This window comes from Phalacrocorax aristotelis, chromosome 7, assembly GCF_949628215.1.
Source record: "Phalacrocorax aristotelis chromosome 7, bGulAri2.1, whole genome shotgun sequence".
Taxonomy (NCBI): domain Eukaryota; kingdom Metazoa; phylum Chordata; class Aves; order Suliformes; family Phalacrocoracidae; genus Phalacrocorax; species Phalacrocorax aristotelis.
In genome coordinates, this window is record NC_134282.1 from 15,916,001 (window position 1) to 15,935,753 (window position 19,753).

The 19,753-nt window shown below is 45.2% G+C and overlaps 1 protein-coding gene across 4 annotated transcripts in view; it reads left to right on the forward strand.

Annotated features, from left to right (window-relative positions):
* Window positions 1-9,278, forward strand: part of MB21D2 (Mab-21 domain containing 2) — a 67,186-nt gene extending 57,908 nt beyond the window's left edge. For 3 of the 4 annotated variants that reach the window (XM_075098949.1, XM_075098952.1, XM_075098953.1), the window contains exon 2: window positions 5,586-9,278. In XM_075098949.1, the coding sequence (XP_074955050.1) occupies window positions 5,586-6,850 (1,265 nt within the window). In that variant the 3' untranslated portion in view covers window positions 6,851-9,278. Of the gene's footprint in view, window positions 1-2,144; window positions 2,242-5,585 lie in introns of all 4 variants that reach the window. The other variant, XM_075098951.1, reaches the window with a different exon arrangement.
* The last annotated feature ends 10,475 nt before the right edge of the window (window positions 9,279-19,753 follow it).

The following is a 19,753-nucleotide window of genomic DNA, read 5'->3' on the forward strand; positions in this document are numbered from 1 at the left end:
TGTTGAGCCAGCTTGCAAACCCTTCTTTGCACAGAAAGTCTGCAAGGATAGGGGTATTATAGTAACTCATGGTCGCAGCAGCTTACAGGGAACCTTGCAGGCTGTGCAGGAGGAGCGGGTGATGCAGGGGTTGAGGAAGAAAAACAAGGCTGTGCACTGTGTGCAGGCTGGTGTGTAACATGGGCAGGGCATTTGCTGCTGCAGATACTGGGGCCTAAGTTGAAGAACAGGAGCAGTGCGGAGCTAGTGCCTGGGTCTGGCTTGGCTCCCAGAAGAACTCCCATGATATGCTTCTGCATGCAATGTTCTGTAAATCTTTTGTGGAGCCTTTCTAAGCCTGCCACTGACCTCTTCTGACCTCTCTCTACTTCCCATGCAGCAGAAGTGTCCGTTAATTCAGTGACTGCCCTGAACATCACCCCATTCAGTTTGATGAGACCCGGTTAAACTAACAGAATGGCATCTTTCTTTGCTCACATTTTGTTTTGGTGGCAATGGTTGCATATCTAAGGCATCAGGAAGGAAGGCTTCAAGAAGGAATTACAAATTAGGAAATGCATGTGTTAGAAATAAGTTTTTGTGTAATTTTTTCTTGTGGTCAGTTTCTTCAAAGACAAGTCTGTAGGTTCCTCTTTATTTACACAAAACTCTTCATGAAATAGCAGCATATCCCAGCATGCACTGCAATGGCCGTGAAATCAGTTCATCTGAAATTCTGTAATGGGTGGAGAGCATCTTTGCATTGCTTTTTTTTTTTTTTTTAATGGGAAGAACAGTCTCTGTGTCAAGTGCATCAGAGTCCCAGTTCATTCAAGGATGTATCCCAAATGTAGGTGTTATGTAAAAGTAAAAACTTTCTCTGTCTTTATGCTCCTTGTATCACAGTGCTTGGACTAGAAATAAATCCGATTTTCTTGCCACTGAAGGAACAACAATGGAATGAAACTCTGTCTGTAGAACTCATTGCTCACCCAGTGTTACTCTGAACTGAGTGTTTAGTAAGCTAACCAGCGAGCTTGGCCTATAGGTGCTGCTCCAAATTCTCACATTTGCTGCTTTTTCTCATGCTTATAAGCATACTTTCCTGTTATAATGTCAAGTTTTATAGCTTGGAAAGGTCTTAAACTAGTTACACAGCTAGGAAAACAGAACTTCTTTAAGGTGCTTTAGACAGAAGTGGTAACTGAACATCAGTCTCTTGCTTAGCCCAATGCTAACTTTGCCAAACAATCTTTTCAAAAGAACATGTCACACAAGATATGACTGCAAATTATGTGTTTTGCCTGGTAGCAGCAAAACACTTCTTAAATATCAATGAACCTGCTTTGATGCCATGAGAGCTGGTCCTTCAGCTAAAATAAATTTTTTTGGTGTTGAACCCTACAAGTTCTGGGTTTGGTCTTTACAGACAACTCAACAGGGCTTCTACAAATTTCACAAGGTTACCTGTAACCCCTATTCCCTCCTCCTCCCAGGTGGTCCTGGCACTGAGATGGAAAAAAAAGAACGCAAATGGCCCACTGGTGCTATTGTCTTAAGTACTTAGGTCAAGTACCAATCTTGATATTTTTCTTCTTTGCATTTGCACTTACATGCTTGCTGAGCTGGAGTGCTTGCTTCTGTTGTACCTACATGTTCCCCCCGCTTGTGTTTGGGTTGTTGAAACTTGGGATGGAAGCTTTGTGCCAGGGTAGTGTATGCCATACAATGCTAGCTACTGGGATTCCTTGGAATCCCTTCACATTTCACATAGATTTATGAATAAGGGGGGCAGTTTGAACACACTGCAAACCCCTAAAGCCTTAGTGAATCCTGAATTTGGCCATCTCAACTATTTATAGAACACTATGCCTATTCTAAATATATTTTCCTCAAGGGGACCTCATCTCAACCCCCTTCCACAGCTTAAATTGGATCAGCAATGCTGCTGTGATCTGTTAGCAAAATTTCCTTCTCTAGCTCTGTAGCAGAGCTGGAGATGTTGCTGGTCCAGGCCTTGAAGGGGAAATTCTGTGCCAGGTAGAGCTCGAGGGTTTGGTTTTAAACTCTGTGGCCAGTCAGGTAGAGAGATATTTGTGATATGTTGGATCATTTCCTATAGTTGTTGCCTGATTATTTTTTTTCATATTCCTCTCTGCTAGTAGGTCTAGAGTTCTGGAGGGGGAAAACCAAGTGACTTATTGGCAGTGTATGGCACCTTTCCCTTTCAGGAGTCTTCAGCCTTGCAAACGAGGCTTAATGGTGAGCAGACAAAACATTTTCTTTCTAGAAGTGTAAAGAGTGTTCTGTGGGCAGAAAGCATTTCCTGTTGCAAGGATGCTTGAAATTCCTGTTCTCCTTTTCTTTCTCTGCTATAGGGAAGAGAAGTGTCTCTTCTGTGGGAGTACCTACATGACAGTGCCTGGAGAGCTGTGCCTCTGGCTCTATGAGATAGTTCTTCCTGAAATGTTTTCCGTGCAGAAGCCTCCTCTTTGCTAGCTGGCATTTTGTAACCCCTCTGGCAGTAGAGCAAGCTGTGCAGGCTTTGTCCAGTGCAAGCTTTGCTTTGTGTTAGTGAACGTAGGAGTGCTGCAAGATGGTGTAGAACTAACATTGCAGGAGTGGCTCCTGCTTTCATCTGGCTTTGGAGGTTGATCATACATGTTCACTGTTATTTTCCAGGAAGATGAGCATGGGGCATTTAGAAAGCAGAGCTTGAGTCCAACCTGCTGTTTACTGCATGGGGTCAGACTGTCAGCTGTATTGCTCCCACATAAGGACAGAGGATCTCTTCAGGCCAAGGGGAGCAACTCATGCCACTGTAGATTCTGCAGTGGAGAATCTCTACCTTTCAGAAAAATCATATGATTTTCTTTTTCAGTCAAAGTCTGTACCATAGGATAGAACTTTTGGTGCAAAGGGCACACTGCAGAACTTCACAGGACAGTTTTCATCCTTCAAGTTTAAAAATATTTAGAAAAATATATCCTTTATTGAATTCTGTAGGTTTGAACCATTTCTTCCATAGGTTAGCAACACTCTGTCTGCCTCTCTCAGGAACATCTGCAGATCTACATGGCAGATGTTGCAGATCACAGTCCCGAGCGGAATATTTTGGGTCAGTGTAGAGGCAGGATAGGCCACCAGAACCCTACATATCCTGAATAGCTGTACTGCCCCACAGTAAGGGTTGGTACTGACTTGTACACTTGGAAAAAAGCAACTGCTTCCTGTCCCTATGATGTGATTGACCCACACTCTACTCCATGGATCTTGAACTCAACTTAAAACTAGGGTGTAAAGCACCAAGGCTGCTTGCACTGGTTCAAGGACAGGAATTTGAAGCAGTGTGTCAGTGCTGTCTCCAGAAGTCATATCAATTTAGGTACCCACTAGAAATCCCCTTTTTCTGGGTACAACAAAGTAGGGACTGCCCCTTACTTGGCCTCAGGGATAGAGAAGCCTATGCAAGGCTTTGCTACTCCATAGATCAGGGTAACGTAGCTCCCTGCGTTTCCAAGCCTCAGAAAATGTCTTTGAGGTTGGCAGAAGATTTTCTGGGGCAGCATGTGGCAAGATCTCAGAATGGGATTAGCTCAGGACTTAGCAGGAATTGTTTCTTAGCACTCCTCCAGAGCCATTTCCTCCTCTTGCAGCCTCTGGAGCTGCATGAAATGGAAAGGGTTATGTCCTTGCCTGCCTGGCAGGAAAATCATCCCAGCTCAGTGCAGCAAAGTGGACTGGGTCCAGTACTCTTGGAAGCAATAAAACAGCTAAAGTATATTTAACAAGGAATTTCACATGGAAGATTGCACGATTAGCCTGAATATTGCCCCAAGATGCATTCCGCTTCACCCACAGGCCTCTTCCTACCATCTCCTTGGCTCTTCCAAGGAATCGGTGTCAGAATAGCCTTAGATTTTGCTCTGGTCATGGCTTACCTGTGTGCATTCAGATAGTGTTTCCTTGCCCCTGTCCTAGCATGCAGGAAAGAACAGGTCAGTCTCTCCAAAGGCGCTGCAGTGCCACTCAGGCCATCACAACGCTCAGTGCCTTGGGATGCTGCTGCTGCTGCTGCTGCACTCTGCTAGCGAGACCCGCTCAGCTCAGGCAGCACCTGTGATCCCATGGGGATGCATTAACTGGGGAAAGGCTCTGCAGTACTGGGGCTATGCCAGTATGGGTGCCTGGACGCTGGTGCTGGTCATTTGTGTTAGCATTTCAGTAAAGAAACACTCCTAATGTATCTGTCCGTAGTTCCTGGTCTGATGGTGTGATTGACAGCTCTGGGGCTCACCTCATTGTGCCTCTGGCTAGTTATTTCCACTGATGTCTCTCTACAACTGGCTTCCTCGTAATGGAAGGCCTCCATTTGACCACTCTTGATATATCAAAACAAACTATAGTGCCTTTCAAACCATAGAGTAAGTAATGCTTGGTGACAAGAACTGGTACATTTGTGCTTGTAAGAAATAATGATATATCCCTTTTGCAGTGCTTATAAGAGATTCAACTTCTCCATTCAGAGACACTGGCCATAGTTCCCTCGTGGACTGTGTGAGTTGTCTGAACTGAGGCTGGGAAGGAGGCAAGAGCATTTAACCACAAGACATACAAGGAGTGAAACAGCCCAGGTAGCAGAAGCAGACTATGGAGCAGTCACAGTGCCAAGCTCAATTTTAAGCCTAATTTGAGCCTCGAATGAGGTGCTAATATCTCAGTTACTGTGTGGAGTCTCTTCTCAGTCCACTGTTCCTGTTCTGTGGACAGAGTGTAGTGGTATATATAGAATACACAGTGAAAAATTGGTTTTACGCAACTGCTGCGGGCAGTGCAGGGTGAAGGGAAGTGTCTGGTTTTGGTGATGAAAATAGAAATCCGTCTTAATGTCTGTGCTCTGGGGAGCTGATCAGATATTTATGGCATGATACTGTCATTATAGCTTGAAGAACCAATTTCAGAGCTGGTTTCTGTAATTGCCTGATAGTTTAACCTGTCTCCATTCCCCCATAAGAGGAGGAAGTATTGCCTTCATTCATGTTGCCTTGTTCATCAGTAAATGTAAAGAAAATTGTAAAATCAGACCTTCTTGAACTAACATGTGTAGCTATTCATTCACTCACGCACAAGCCAACCCTCTGATGCTGGTCCAGCTTTTTCTTATACCAGAGAGAAAATAAGACCAGTGAGTCAATTAATATTCTCTTTTCTTTTTGAAGTGTTGGGGAAGCATTTGGATACCATGAGTGACAATATGGTGAAAAAACTAGTTTAGAAGGTGTTTAAGAAGTTAAATTTAGTCCTTGAAGTAGCTTTGATATATTTTAGCAGAGTCTTCTGCTTTTTTCCATTGCTCCAAGTATGATCTTTAGGATGGACTTCACCCATTCCCATGAGTGCAGGAAAGGCCCTGCCCTGAGTCAGGTGGGACTAATGGTTGGCTGAGTGCTGGGCCTGATGTACCTCTGTGTTAAATGAACAGTGGTGGATACCTCTGATTGCTTTTTTTCCTGCTGGGCATGGGATGGGTTTTAATCCTGGTTAAACCCTGTATACCAGATCTTTTTGCCTTCTCTTGAACGGATTTCTCTTTCTTTCCTTTGCAGGCATGGTTCAGAAACTTGACCAGAAGCTGCCTGTAGCCAACGAGTACTTGCTGCTTTCAGGTGGTGTGCGGGAAGGTGTTGTGGACATTGATCTGGATGAGCTGAATGTTTATGCACGAGGCACAGACTATGACATGGACTTCACCCTGCTTGTGCCCGCACTGAAGCTGCATGACCGCAACCAACCAGTCACGCTGGACATGCGCCACTCAGCTTTGTGCCACTCCTGGCTGAGCCTGCGTCTGTTTGATGAAGGAACTATCAGCAAATGGAAGGACTGCTGCACGATCGTTGACCATATTAACGGAGCTACCAATTATTTCTTCTCTCCAACAAAAGTTGCAGACTGGTTCTATGACTCCATTAGCATTGTCCTCTCTGAGATCCAGAAGAAGCCTCAGCGAGGGATGCCAAAGGTGGAGAAGGTAGAAAAGAATGGGACTATTATATCCATAATTTTGGGAGTGGGCAGCAGCCGCATGCTGTACGACATTGTCCCCGTGGTGTCCTTCAAAGGTTGGCCAGCTGTGGCACAGAGCTGGCTGATGGAGAACCACTTCTGGGATGGGAAGATTACAGAGGAGGAAGTCATAAGTGGGTTTTACTTAGTGCCTGCATGTTCCTACAAGGGAAAGAAGGACAATGAATGGAGGCTGTCGTTTGCCAGAAGTGAAGTGCAGCTGAAAAAGTGCATCTCCAGCAGCCTCATGCAAGCCTATCAGGCCTGCAAAGCTATCATCATCAAATTGCTGTCCCGCCCCAAAGCCATTAGCCCATATCACTTGCGGAGCATGATGCTGTGGGCTTGCGACAGGCTACCAGCCAGCTACTTGGCCCAGGAGGATTACGCAGCCCATTTCCTCTTGGGTCTCATTGATGATCTCCAGCATTGCTTGGTCAACAAGATGTGCCCTAACTATTTCATCCCCCAGTGCAACATGCTGGAGCACCTCTCTGAAGAAACTGTTATGCTGCATGCACGGAAGCTGTCCTCAGTCCGCTCAGACCCTGCCGAACACCTTCGAACTGCCATCGAACATGTCAAAGCAGCCAACCGGCTAACACTAGAGCTTCAACGGCGGGGCAGTACCACCAGCATCCCCTCCCCACAGTCAGATGGAGGAGACACCAACCAGCCTGATGACCGATTAGCCAAAAAGTTGCAACAGCTAGTGACTGAGAACCCTGGGAAGTCCATCTCCGTCTTCATTAACCCAGATGATGTCACAAGGCCCCACTTCAGAATTGATGATAAATTTTTCTGAGCTTTCATCAGTGTTTCTTGGGATTTTTTCCTTTTGTTTCATTTTTTAAAACTCTTGCAGTGTGCAGGTTTTTTTCATTTGTTTTTCCTTGATGACTTAGTCTCTTGTTTTTTACATATCCAGCGTAGATTGGATCTGTTGAGAACAGTCTGAATAAATTATAATTCCTGGTTCTGCAGGACGGTGCAGATTTTGAAATACTATATTACTATTTCATTGCTGCTTTGATTTTTTTTCCTCCACCCAGCCCCGTTGCCTGTAAGTAGTTTCTAAAGGAGAACATGCACCGTAAACACACATGCCACAGTGTAATGTAGATTTTTTTTTTTTTTCAAGCTTCCATAATTTATGTACATTGTTGGGCCTGGGGAAGGGAGAACTCACCTTCCGTTGCTTTAGAAATTCACTTCTTTTCCATGAGCTTCCATCACCCTAAAGAAATGAGGAGAGACTCTGGGTTGGAAAGCACTACTGGCAATTTCATGAGGCCAAATCAACTGGGCTGAAGCCCAGTTCATCTGTTCTTCACACTTCTCATACTAGGGGAGAAAGTTGACTTCAAAGATGATGATGCAGCTTTTGGGGGATAGAGTTGTTTCTGTTTTGATCTACTTTTTGAATGTAATTGTTCTTAATTGGACCTTGTATAGTCCAGAGGGTTGTTTCTGCTGCTTTTCCATGCGGAATAAGGTTATGGAATGTTAGTTTTAGTGTGTGTAATTATTCAAAGCCTTATTTAAATTCTATTAAAGAACATACCATTATAAATGTTAATTGCACTAATGAAATCTCTGCCATTACCTCAGTCCCACTGTTTGTGTTTCTTTCATGAATTAGCATCTGCTATTAGCTCTCAGTATTGCAGATTGCTTGAGGCCCCTCGGGTCTCATGGTTTCAGGTGATTTCTTGATTGTCTTTTGTAGAAGGCTCTTCCTTGTTAGCCCGGCTATGTGTGAGAAGTCAGATTTTTGCATTGGCATATTTCTTTAGACGCGTATTGTGTGTTGCAGTGCATATTGCATTAATATGTATTGCATGTTGTTGAAACAGGTTTACCATTAGATAAGGATGTAATGCTAAAGCAGTGGTATGTGCAAAGTAAATCAGCCAGACCTTGAGCAAAGGAGCTACCTTGCTTCTGTAATGCATGTATTAGGCCTGATCCTTTATGGCAGTTACCATTCCCTTGACTCCTGTGGACTTTCTGACTTACCCTGGGACGTATGAGATCTTACTTTGGTCTCATGTTTGCAGAAGTTGTGTTTGTATGTAAACTTGTGGTGCAACAGTAGCCTTGAAAAACACATACGCTTTCCTTTTGTGTGTAGGATAAGGTGTATGGTAACAAGGGTTAGTCAGAGCCAAAAATAATTCCAAGAGTTCAAGGATAGAGTGACTTTTTGTGGCTGGCTGGCCAGTGACTGATATTTAGGCCTTAAATCAGCAATTTGGGCTTACTGATTATCCCAGAGAAGCTGTTCTGATCCAAACTTGATGCATGTTTTAAAATGTGATTATTAGAGCAGGTTGGAGTATTTTTTAAATATTTGACACACAAGTGTGGCGCATATCTAGTAAATTCTAACAGATAAAAACTGTGTATGAAAAATGTGTCACTTTTTTAGCCCAGCCTTTCTAGTAAAAAACCCAGGCTGGTGGAGCAACACACCAGCAGCTTTGGAAACTGCTTTATTAGATGGCAGGGAGGTTTTGATACCCAATCTAGTGCCCAAATCATGTCTTAAACCGAAACTTTGGCTCCTCCATCTCTTGGGCATATTTGAAAACTTCACCCCATTGCTGTAGCCAAGATGTTCACATTTACCTGAATTTACTGGTACACACTTACATGAGCCTGATGAAGCTCTCAGAAGTTGCTGGCTAGATGGAGTATATGAGGATTTAACTTTAAAGCACAATTGGCTAGTGATCGTGAGCCCCGGTGCAGCTGCGGTTGTGGTCTGGGGAAGGACATATATTGACTTCAGCGGAAGCAGAACTGGGTCCTACCAGTGTGGCTATTGCGAAAACTAAGTCTCCGTTTAAACCTGTGTAACCTGCCAGGGGAGGCAGGAGAACCGACTGGGAATCCTCTCCAGAAGTGCATGGAAAATGCAAATTTGTTAAAATGGTCTTTCCTCCAGTCTCCGGGACTTCTGTCTGTCTGTTGGAAAAAGAATCTGGGCTCCAGGATGAAGTTTCCCGTCACCACATGAGAGATCTGCTCAGCACAAAGCAGCAGTAGCCTGGCAGGCAGAGTACTTTCCCAGGAGTCCCAGTGTCTGTGCCGGTGGTCCTGAGTTACGCAGAAACACAGCCTTCCTCATGCCAGAACAACGTCCAGATGACCAGCAGTTTCACTAGCCCATGTCAAGCTCTGGTGTGTGCTCCTTTTTTGGTTTTAATTAAAAAACATTTTGAAAAGTATCCATCTTGTTTTTCCTGCATTATGAGGAAAATATGTACATGTTGGGTATTTTGTGGGGGAGAAGAGGGCTTGGCTTTTTACTGGACTGGAAAGCAATTTCCTGGGTAGGTCTGAGAGAATGTTATATCCTCTGTCTGGACCATCTGTCTTCCATGGAGGCAGAATCCTAATCTCCAGCAGGTTTTGAATTTCAGTTTAATATTTGCTCCTTTCCACATACTACAGCTCAACTTAATGAAGCAGTTTGCCAGCCCAGAGAGGTGATGTGTGCTTTATATATCAGAGAACACCAAAGGTTCTATTTTCTCCCTCTCTTACTGTCCCCTCTTGCCTTTGAGTATATGTTTGGACAGATTTGCAGAATGCATAGGTCTCTATGTGGGATTTCAAAGTAGTGAGTAGGTTTTGATACCAATGACCTGTTATTCCTTACTACCCCCTGCAAGTTTCAAGGAGACTGCAATGCTTTTCCTATTGGTCTTGAGAGTCTGTCACACAAACATTTTAGAGCACCTGACCCCATGGGGTTCAAGACTTAGCCAATCTGACAAGCACTGGGGTAAGAGGGGATTTGCATTAAACTAGCAATGTAGTCATCTTCCCTTCTCATGTCAAGAGGAGACAAGTCAGTGCTGTGAGCCCATGTCTCAATGGGAGATTCAGTTCTGCACCCACTGCTATGTGGGACAAGAAAGATTTATTTTGCATTTGCCCGTTAGCTACCTTCCTGCTGGCTTCTCCCTGTTGGCAGGTATTGTTGCAAAAGGACTGGGACAATTGGTGGGGGGCTGGCTGCATGTGTAAGAATGTAGGAGGTCTCTTTTTCGTGTCTGCATATTACTGCCTCTTACACTGCTAAAAGGGAGTGGAGTCTCAGCCAAGAGGGTCTGGCCTTGAGGCATCAGAATGGTGGGGAAGAAGAAAAAGTGCACTTCAGAGGCCCCACTTCCATTTCTCAGTGTGGGCCTCCTTGGGCATCCTTACTGTGGTCCTATACTGGAACAAGCTTCTGCCTTTGCTCTTTCCATAGAGCTTGTAGCCAGTAGCACAATGGGAGGAGCAGCTAATTTGACTGGTTTCAGTTGTCACTTCTTGAAGACCCTGAAGAACCTGTCACTTCTTCAGGGGGACACCTGAGCTGCTGCAGAACTGATGGAAACACCAGCCAGTGAGGGGCTATTCTCTGTGCTATGTTGGGGAGGGCACGCAAATTAGAGCAGAAGGGAACAACAAATAGCCCAAGAGCTTTGTGAAAGCCTGCAGTCTCTGCTCCTTCAGGCATGTTATGTGAAGCCTTAGTCACTTCTGGCTGGCTGTGATAGATCAGTTTGTCCACGTTTTCCAGTGCTCCAGCCTGGAGAAATGTTAGTGCTGTAACCAGAAAACTACAACTGAGCATCAGTCATACTTCGCAGGAGATTTGGCAAAATACTGGCAGGAGTTTAACCATCCACTACCCATAACAGAAGCCAGTCGCCAAAAACCATGGAAAGAGTTTTTTTAATGATCTGTCTTTTCGGTTGTCATTCTGTCACTGTAAGAAATAGCTCTAATTTTGGTTAAAATTCTTGGACTTTCCCTGATTGCCTTGTTCCAGTCGAGAGCAACCTTGCTTTGGCAGCTGCAGTGGTTCTAAACAGGGGACATCTGAGCTCTGTGCCCTTCCACTTCTTGGCCTCCTAATGGAGGGTAGTAGTACTCTCTGAGGCAGGCTTGTGTCTGCTACAAATTGACAGGTCCATGACTCAAAGAGGCACTGAATGACAGCAGTCACTCTTCACATGAGGTGTGCCCTCAGCACAATTTCTGTTGGCGAGTGTTGTGGACCATATGAAACGATCTTCAAGCTCTCTCTGTGGGCACCATGCTCTGAAACAAGTATAGGGTGGCTGGCTTCATGCAAGATGCTGTCCTGGTGCCAAGCATTCACCAGTAGCTAGCAATCGCCAATCAGTTTGTTAAATTTTCTGGTAAATCTGGGGTTACCGGGAAAATAACTACTTAAAAGCCTTGGAAGGGCAGAGATTTCTGAAGGTAGCATTGCTCTGCTCTCCTGAGGCTCTGACTGGTGCCTACACCCGACTCCACTCAACTGCAACCTCTGAAAACGTTTCTGTAAAGAGGGTTTATTTAAGCGCCTCGCCAATCTGCTTGCTGTGTGAATGCAGATGGCAGCTGGGTGATTGGACAAAAAGTGTCCAGGAGGTGGTGGCTGGAGGGTCACAGGACAGGGCCCAAATCCCATTAAAGTCCATTGAGACTTCAAAATGTGCTTGAAACTAAGTGTGCACGCTTTGCTGGATCAAGCTGATTGTGATTAGACCAAAAGTAAGTAGACATCTGTCATATTTTATTAATCCATGCATAATGCAAGCAACCATGCATAATGCAACTGGATGTGGCAGAGAGAAAGGGGAAGATATGTGATCCCGAAAAGCAGGTTTGTTCGCCTGGTGTGCAAATGACAAACTACACACAGAGCGGAGGTATTTTATTTAATTCATTTTTGTGGAAAACTTTTGCTAGTTTTGCTAGCACCCTGCACCGAGAAACTACAAGGAGTTTATACAGTTAAACGTGTCAGTCACAACTAATATTCATGTCTCAGCTAATAATTGGTTAATTTCTTTCTCGTTTCAGTGTAAAGGTACAGCTCACTTTTAATTTAGCACGCGTGCTCATAGATGAAAGGATTTACTGGCGGGGGGGGGGCGGTTCCTGGCCTATGGGCCTGATATTTAGTTTTTTAACGAGGATAGTTCCCCTAATGGGCACCTTCTTTTTGTTCTTATCTGCATCCCAATTAGTTGTTCTCCTCGACTACACACTTTATCACCCCGTCCTCAGCATCTAAGGCAGGATGTTTGCTTTGATCAGTCTCTCAGCTCTCCTCAAAGATATAGTCATAAAACAAGTGCTTCCCTATCTCTCAGTTTCCGCCTCTGGCCCTCAACTTCTGTTTTGCCAGGCTCACGTAGTTCACTATTGTGTCTTTAGTGGAAAATTCCAAAAATTCCATTTTCTTAGGGATATCAGATAGACTTTGCTAATGATTATTTCTCAAAATTGTTTTTAAAGGTATGCATAGTTGGTGCCTAGAATTGCTTAAAAACATCATAGAACCATAGAATATCTCGAGTTGGAAGGGACCCATAAGGATCATCGCATCCAACTCCCTGCTCCTCACAGGACTACCTAAAACTAAATCATATGACTAACAGTATCATCCAGGTGCAACTTGAACTCCATCTGTACCTTTTTGCAGGTTCAGTGCTGAATACGTTTTGCCACTCTGTTTTGTATTAAATCAAGCATGTTTGAAAGGTCACTGGGCAGCTGAGTGCAATAATGTTCAGATTCTCCTGGCATTGCTCAGTGATTAGAAATACTTAGCATGCAAATAGCTTGTTCAACTTAAGCAAGTGCATCATCTCCCTCCTGTCAGCCTTGCTTGGGGTGAGCTAATGGACTTTTAACATTATACAGCTTAGAGAGTGACTGTCTCTAATAGCTCCTGATTAAGCTCTCTAGAAACGAAAAAAACCATCATGGTGCAAAGGCTAAACAAGGGGAAGGGGGGCAAAAAAGCACAGATATTAAAAAGGGGCTGGCCAAGGGCCTCTTGCTGACATGTTTTGTATTAAGGGAAATTCAGCATTACATTTAGCACATCTTAGCTTTTGAGAACTGTCAAATAGATCCCAATTTATTTCCTCTGAATGCTTTTAGAATAGTGATAAAATAGCCCTCCATCCCTTCTCCTCCCCCTTTGCCCATTTATAATCTATTATTTTAGGGCTGCTCTGAGCAACTATTGTGTTTTCCTGTTATCATTGTCCCTGGCTCAGCACTGTGCTTCCAAGCTGAATGTAGGCTTTTGGGGTTATTTTTATCTTACTGACCTCTGTGGTAGACGAACACGCTCTCATTCAGTCTCTAGACAGCCTGATTTGCTGAGCAGCGAGATCTGGGTGCATATCAGCGGCATCAGGCTCTCTTTAAACTGACTCAGCCCTGTTTCTCCCTTTCAGTTTTTGTGTGTTAGGAATATGAACATGAAAAACATGACTGAGGTCTTGCTAGGTACAGGGGATACATGATATGTGATTCTGAAGTCAAGCAAGCTCTAGTGCGAAGTGAAAAGCCACTTTTCTCCCTAATCGGCAACCCCTCTGACCCCTTTGTTTTAGCTTTCTTTTGGGGAGGTGGAGAGGAGAGAGATGAGCTGTTTTTCTCCACTTCAGTGGGTACAAATCATAGCTTTGGCTTAGGATGTTAGACACTTCATTCATTAATGGCTCTGTCTCCAGGGCTCTGTATTGCCTTACGCCCTATCATGACATTGGCGGGACAGGGAGAGGGTTTTATGATCTGTTCAGCCAATTCACAACAGAACTGTGCAAAGGAAGGAATGGGCCTTTTTAATGAAGGGCCAGTGACCGTGTGTTCTTCTCCTGCCTCCTGTGTGTCAAGCTCGCACACAGCATGTTAATAGCCACTTCTGAGGGCTTTAGCTGATCAGAGAATGAAGGCCAAGGTGCTTCGGTGCAAACAAGCCAGCTCCCCTTCCTGGCCTTCAACATCCCTTGCAGGGCAAGTCTGCTTCTATCTGAAGTCAGTGCTCTTAGAGCAGACTTTGGAGGTTTGTGTTTGCAGGGTTCAGGCCAGGTCTGCATCTGCAGATGACGTCAGGCCAAGGGACAGCTTCCCACAACTGGCACATCAAGAGATAACTCCACTTGGCTGATCTGAAACAGCACAGAAGACAAAAAGCTTCCTCCAGGGATGCCACTGCAAAGTCTAACCTTTCCCACCAGCACCGTGACTTGTGTAGTGACCAGAAGTCTCTGTGACCAGTGCTACCATAAAGGCACCCTTGTGTCTAAGAGTTTCTGAGTGTCATGCAGCAGCCACTATCCCTGAGAGGTGCTGAGGCTCTTCTGCCTCCTGCCCTGATGTGAGATGGAGACCAGGACTGTCTTAGGACTACCCTGGCAAGGATGGCAGAGGGAGAGTTGGAGTGGTTGAGGACACGCTCTCCCCTCACTCTGACCCCCAGTCTCTGCAACACCACCATAGCTGCAGCAACTGGTTGCAGCTTCCATGAAAAGATACCATTTGTGGAGCTTTCAGGAAGAGAGGCTGGATCTTACCCAGCAAAGACGTCTGTCGGGGAAAGCCTGCAGCAAGCCCAGTGATTCCTGTGCCTCCCTACTCACTTAGGGAAGCGCTCAGTGTGTGCGAGGCCCTTCATTGTGCCTTACAGCTTCTTTGCAGCCACATAAACTAATGCAGAAGAGTTGGGGCAGTGAGGAACAAGGACCAGTGAAGGACATGTTTCCCCTCTACCTCCCATGGTGTCAGCTGTGATTGTGCTGTGAGGATCCTCCAAATCTTCCTCAACTATTAATTATCGATACAGGTCTCAGAGGAATCGCTTCAGTCATGGGCTTCAGCCACCACTACAGTCAAAAACATGGTGGTTTTGACGTTTAGGCTCCAGAGAGTGCCTAGTCCCCTCCTAGTCCCACATTTCTTAATGCCCTGTAACAGGCAAAAGGGCTGTGGCAATAAAAATACCAAAGCTGCTAACTTCATTTGGCATCCCTCAGAGGTTTCTTCTACTTACCAATGGTTCTGGCTAGTCTTGGTTGAGGTACACAGTGCTATATTCATTACATTATTTTGTTAATCGCTGGTGGCAAAACTAGGATTGGCAAGTGTTGTCTTTAACACCTGTACTGCTATAGGTACATATAGATGTTATCTTGCAGAATACTTGAACTGGTTGCACTAACATAATCTCTGCTACTAATTAAAATGGAGGGAATGATGGTGGGAAGTCATTACAGAAAGCCTCCAGAAAAAGCACGAGCCCATTAGTTAAAGGAAACCCTAGAAACGGAACCCAACCATCCTAAATCCCACCAGCCTGTTGTGACCGAAGTCCACCAAGGCATATGTTACCAGGTCAGTAGTACAAAGCTAGTTCCTCACTTGTTCTTTTAACCAAGTCATGGCTCTATTCAGCATCAAAACCCACTGAAGGCAGAATGTAAAATCCAGCCTGCCAAAAGGCATGGAAAGCAAGTGCTGCTTAACTGGTTTCTCCAGCCTGTTTCTCTGTTGCACCCAGCCTGTGCCATGCCTCCCTCCAAAGCATCTTTAAATAAACTCTCCAGAGGTGTTCTGCTACATGGTAATGAATTAAAATGAAATAAAATGCTGCTGAAAGGAGCTGGATAAATGCCTTGTCATATTTTGTTATAATCACCTAGAGCAACCTCATCGCCTGTGTCATCTCTCCAGCTTACCCATGGAGCATCAAGCATGATGGTGACTGTGCAAAAAATGAAGACAAATGCAGTTCATGTGAGTTGGAGTAAATAATTCAGAGGCACTGGCTTGTTGTTCTCATACACAGTGCTACCCAGAGGGGCTAGGGCATACTGGTCCAGCACGCACAGAAATCATGCTCCCCCAAGTAAAAGCAAGCTATGGAGAAAACTGAGCAAATCCTCCAGCCTGTTAACTTTCCAGCTCACTGAGCAGGTGGAAACTCAGCAGTGTGACTGTGTAGAGGGCTGGAGCGAGGCTGTAGCGTGCGAGAGCAGTGTACGTATGCTCGGGCTCGTGGGCTCTTCAGCTGGTCCTGCTGTACCTGCACACGGGCACCTGCAGCTGCTCTACTATATATCATTGTGCAACTGACTGGATATAATCAGTGCCTGAGTTTGAAAGCCATTTCTGAATAGCAGCTCAAGAAATAAAATGCAAAAAAAAAAAACCCCAAAATAAAAAGAATATTTATGGTGACTTCTGGAGAAGAGAAATGTGATCAAAGTAAGCCAGCAGCCTCCTTTACCTTTGTAGCCTACCATGTCTGTGACTGAAAAGAATATGTATCTTCCCCTGAAATCACCAGGAAGGAGTAGACCAATGAATGCTGATGGGAGCTGATTTATGAATTACACTAAATATTGGAACATGATAGACATGGGTGTTCTTCCAGGCTAGGCTCTTCTAAAAGGACATGGCCTGTCACACAGCCTGTTTCCTAGCCCAGAGAAGTTATATGTTAATAAATAAAAGAAATCAGTGCTGGGAAGAGAGCAAGCTCTCCACATGTGAAAGCCAGGCAGGCTCCTAGCTGTAGCCTTTACACCCTTCATGCATTCCTAGAGTTTTCCTCTTCTTACAGCAGGAGGGACATCAAGGCTCTGTCCTTGGAGCAGCTGAGTGAGTTTGGACCGTACTGAGGGAGATGAAATGTTGCAGGAAGCCCAGCCCTGTGTATATCTGGGCAGCGCTAGAACAATGCAAAAGAATAATGAGGATTATTTTGCCCATCCCTGCAACTAGCCTCAATGTTGCATGGCACAAATGGGAGCCATTGGGTTTCTTGGGAAACAGGCTGTGCTGTGAAAGCTGAGAATCAACTCATATCATGTCACTTCCCTTCTCAAGACAAAGTGCAATTCTCCTACCTACTCTCTGATGCAAGCCCACACAACTGTGGATGCTTAAAAAATATACTCACAAAAATATCTCCTTTCCCTTGAAAAAAACTCCAACCACCTAAAAAGCAGTGCATCATGCACAGCCCTTCCACAGAGCAGAGCTGAGAGGGGAAAGGAACTTCATGTGATCAGCTTTAATTCTGTGGTAGACTTGGATTTCCTGCCCAGTCGGCAACTCATGAGGAACCTTACTGTATTGGGCTCTGCCTGGAAGGGGGTTTGTTCTAGACAGACAGCTCTGACAACTTTGGGAAGATCATCGAATCATAGAACAGTTTAGGCTGGAAGGGACCTTTAGAGGTCATCTAGTCCAACCCCCCTGCACTGAGCAGGGACACCCTCAACTAGATCAGGTTGCTCAGAGCCAGGTCCAATGCAATCTTGGCGGCAAATGCAAACCTGTGTCCCACCATTCCAGCTCAACACTGAGCATCAGGCACAGCGGTGGTTTGTGTATGGCTGCATTTGACAGGTACTTGAGCTTTTATTCTTCTAGTTTCTTGCTATATCAGTGTCTTAGACATTCTGAAGAGTGAAGATCTCCAGGAAACATCTCCCACCTTGATACTTCTGTCTAAAAATGCAAGGAAGACATACAGTGCAACAGTGCAAGGATGAGGCTTGTTAGGTAATTCCCATAGAATGTGCTGTGGGATCTTCATGGTGTTTGTAGCACAGGGTCCTGCCTGGTTTGCCTTTCCTGCCCCTCTGTGCCATCACACCCTTGCACACACAGGGTTGGTCTCAGGTGTGGGCTGGAGGTGTTGGGGCCAGCTACAGCTCTCCATTCCTGACTGACCAGCTCTTGGTTCAGCCCAGCAGAGCAATTGGTAGGGTTGGATGATCATGTCTGTTTGGAGTCCAGCTGTACCAGTGGCCAAATCCTGTTAACTGCTCACCTTCTATTTCAGGCATGAATAACTCTCGCTCTACAGCTGCATACACCTTGAAGAACTAAACGTATCTCTGTACAAAGCTGGGAGTTATGAATTGTTGCAGTTTATGACAGGGGTGGGATTTATTTATCACAAAGAACTGAGTTAATTTGACTATTTGTGCAAGCAGATCTAGGGTCTAAGGGACCAGCAAGGTATCTAGGCATCTGAGTCATGCTCCGCATGCATCACTGGTGCTTGCTGGCACAGACCTGTTCCCTTAAATGTTTGTTTAGTGGCATGATGCCATTGTCATATAATAACTTGCCCCAATGGCTGTCTGGTCCATGTGTACTTCTCTGACATGACTGCAAAAAGGTCCTTCAGAGCCAAATGCCATTTCTTTTTCAACAGTTATCACTAGCTCACTGAGCACTTCCCTCAACAAGTGCAACAGCAAGGCGACCTGTGAACCCGAAGAGCTCTGACTGGCTGTAATACAGCCAAGGCCTACTGCCAGCCAGGAGGAGATGGGGTGCACCTTGCCCACCCTTCCCAGCACCCTGTGCTTGGCTTGGAAATAAGACCCATGTCTTTTACTGTGACATCCAGCAAGCAGAGCTGACGTGCCTGCACAGCACAGCCCCACACGGGACCAGCCCAGCGCTCACAGGCAAGGCAGCTCTGCACACAAGCTGAGCTGCTCTTCCCTTCAGTGGCACTAATTAGACCACATGCAGCTCCCGTTTCTGGGAAGAGCTCTTTTAGAGCCAGCTCAGGTATCTCTCAACTGCACAGCATTTGCCAGTTTGGAAATACCCACTCTGCCTAGAAAACTAAATGATGTCTCACAGCAGTATTGCAGCCTCCCAGTTCTTACTGGAAATAACCCTCTGGTGTTGTCTGCCCGTGGCCTCGTCCCTTCATGCGTTTCTCAAGATAAAACATTAATTTGAGGGTCAGGGTGATGATGGGAAAGATATCTGGTTTTCTCAGTTTTATACACAGTACTTCAGCAAATGTCCACATATGCCAGCCTGAATTCAAAAGACGAAGGGAGGGATGTGAGGATAGAATAAAAACACAAATTCATAAATGTGTTTGTAAAATAATCTCTTGTATGCATAACTCTCATTTAGTACCTGATTCTCAGTCTAGTCATAGAGAGGTTATGTTGATTTGCACTTCTGCAACTGCTGAAATGCCTTTGCAGTCTCTTAGAGCCAGGAATTTCTATTAAATATATATATAGTATTTCTCCAGGTTCATGTGAAGAGAGTAATAATATATCATTGCTCCCAGTGGGGACATAGCTGCCTCCTAGCTTATGTCTGCTGACATGCATTAGAGCTGGGCTTGAATAGCAGCAATCAATAGTGGGAAATGCAGCAGCTGAAACTGCTAAGTGCAGCTCTAATGCTACTTGTGCAAACGTTAACACTCACCAGAGAGCGTGCCTGCTCAAATGAGCAAAGAAGTAAGATTGACTGCTCTATTTGCTAAATTATTCCCAATATTTCCTACTAGTTTTTTATGGTTTGCGTATCTTATGAAAAAACGGTTGGTGAAACTGCAGAGGGTAGTACCAGCCAAAATTAAGAAAATAGTGCCTCTCTTTTTGGGACAAATGTATGTTGCCCATGCACTTTGAGGGCAAGTTGGCTATCCTGGGCTATCCCCAAGCACATCAGGACACAGCTAGCCGGGTTCTGCCCCCCTCATCTGCTTACAGCCTACCAATCTCTATCGTGACATAGAGCAAAGTAGGCACACGTGTCCCTGGCTCGGCTCTCGAGCAGAACTAGTGCATGGGTGTTACATCCTTCTGCGTAACTCCTGGGAACCCCCATGCCCTTTCCAACATTGTTATCCACTAAGCAGCCATTCAGCCTGAAACTGGACCTGATTGCCCAAGCAGCTGAGCACCTGCTGCTCGCACCAGATTAACAGGAGCTGCCTGTCCTCAGGGTTGCCCGTGGCTGGACCTGGAATTTGCTCATGCTAAATACCAATTCATTTGCTCTGAACACACAGCTGATACATGGAGGGAGACCACTGTTATGGCAGGCAGGCCCTGAG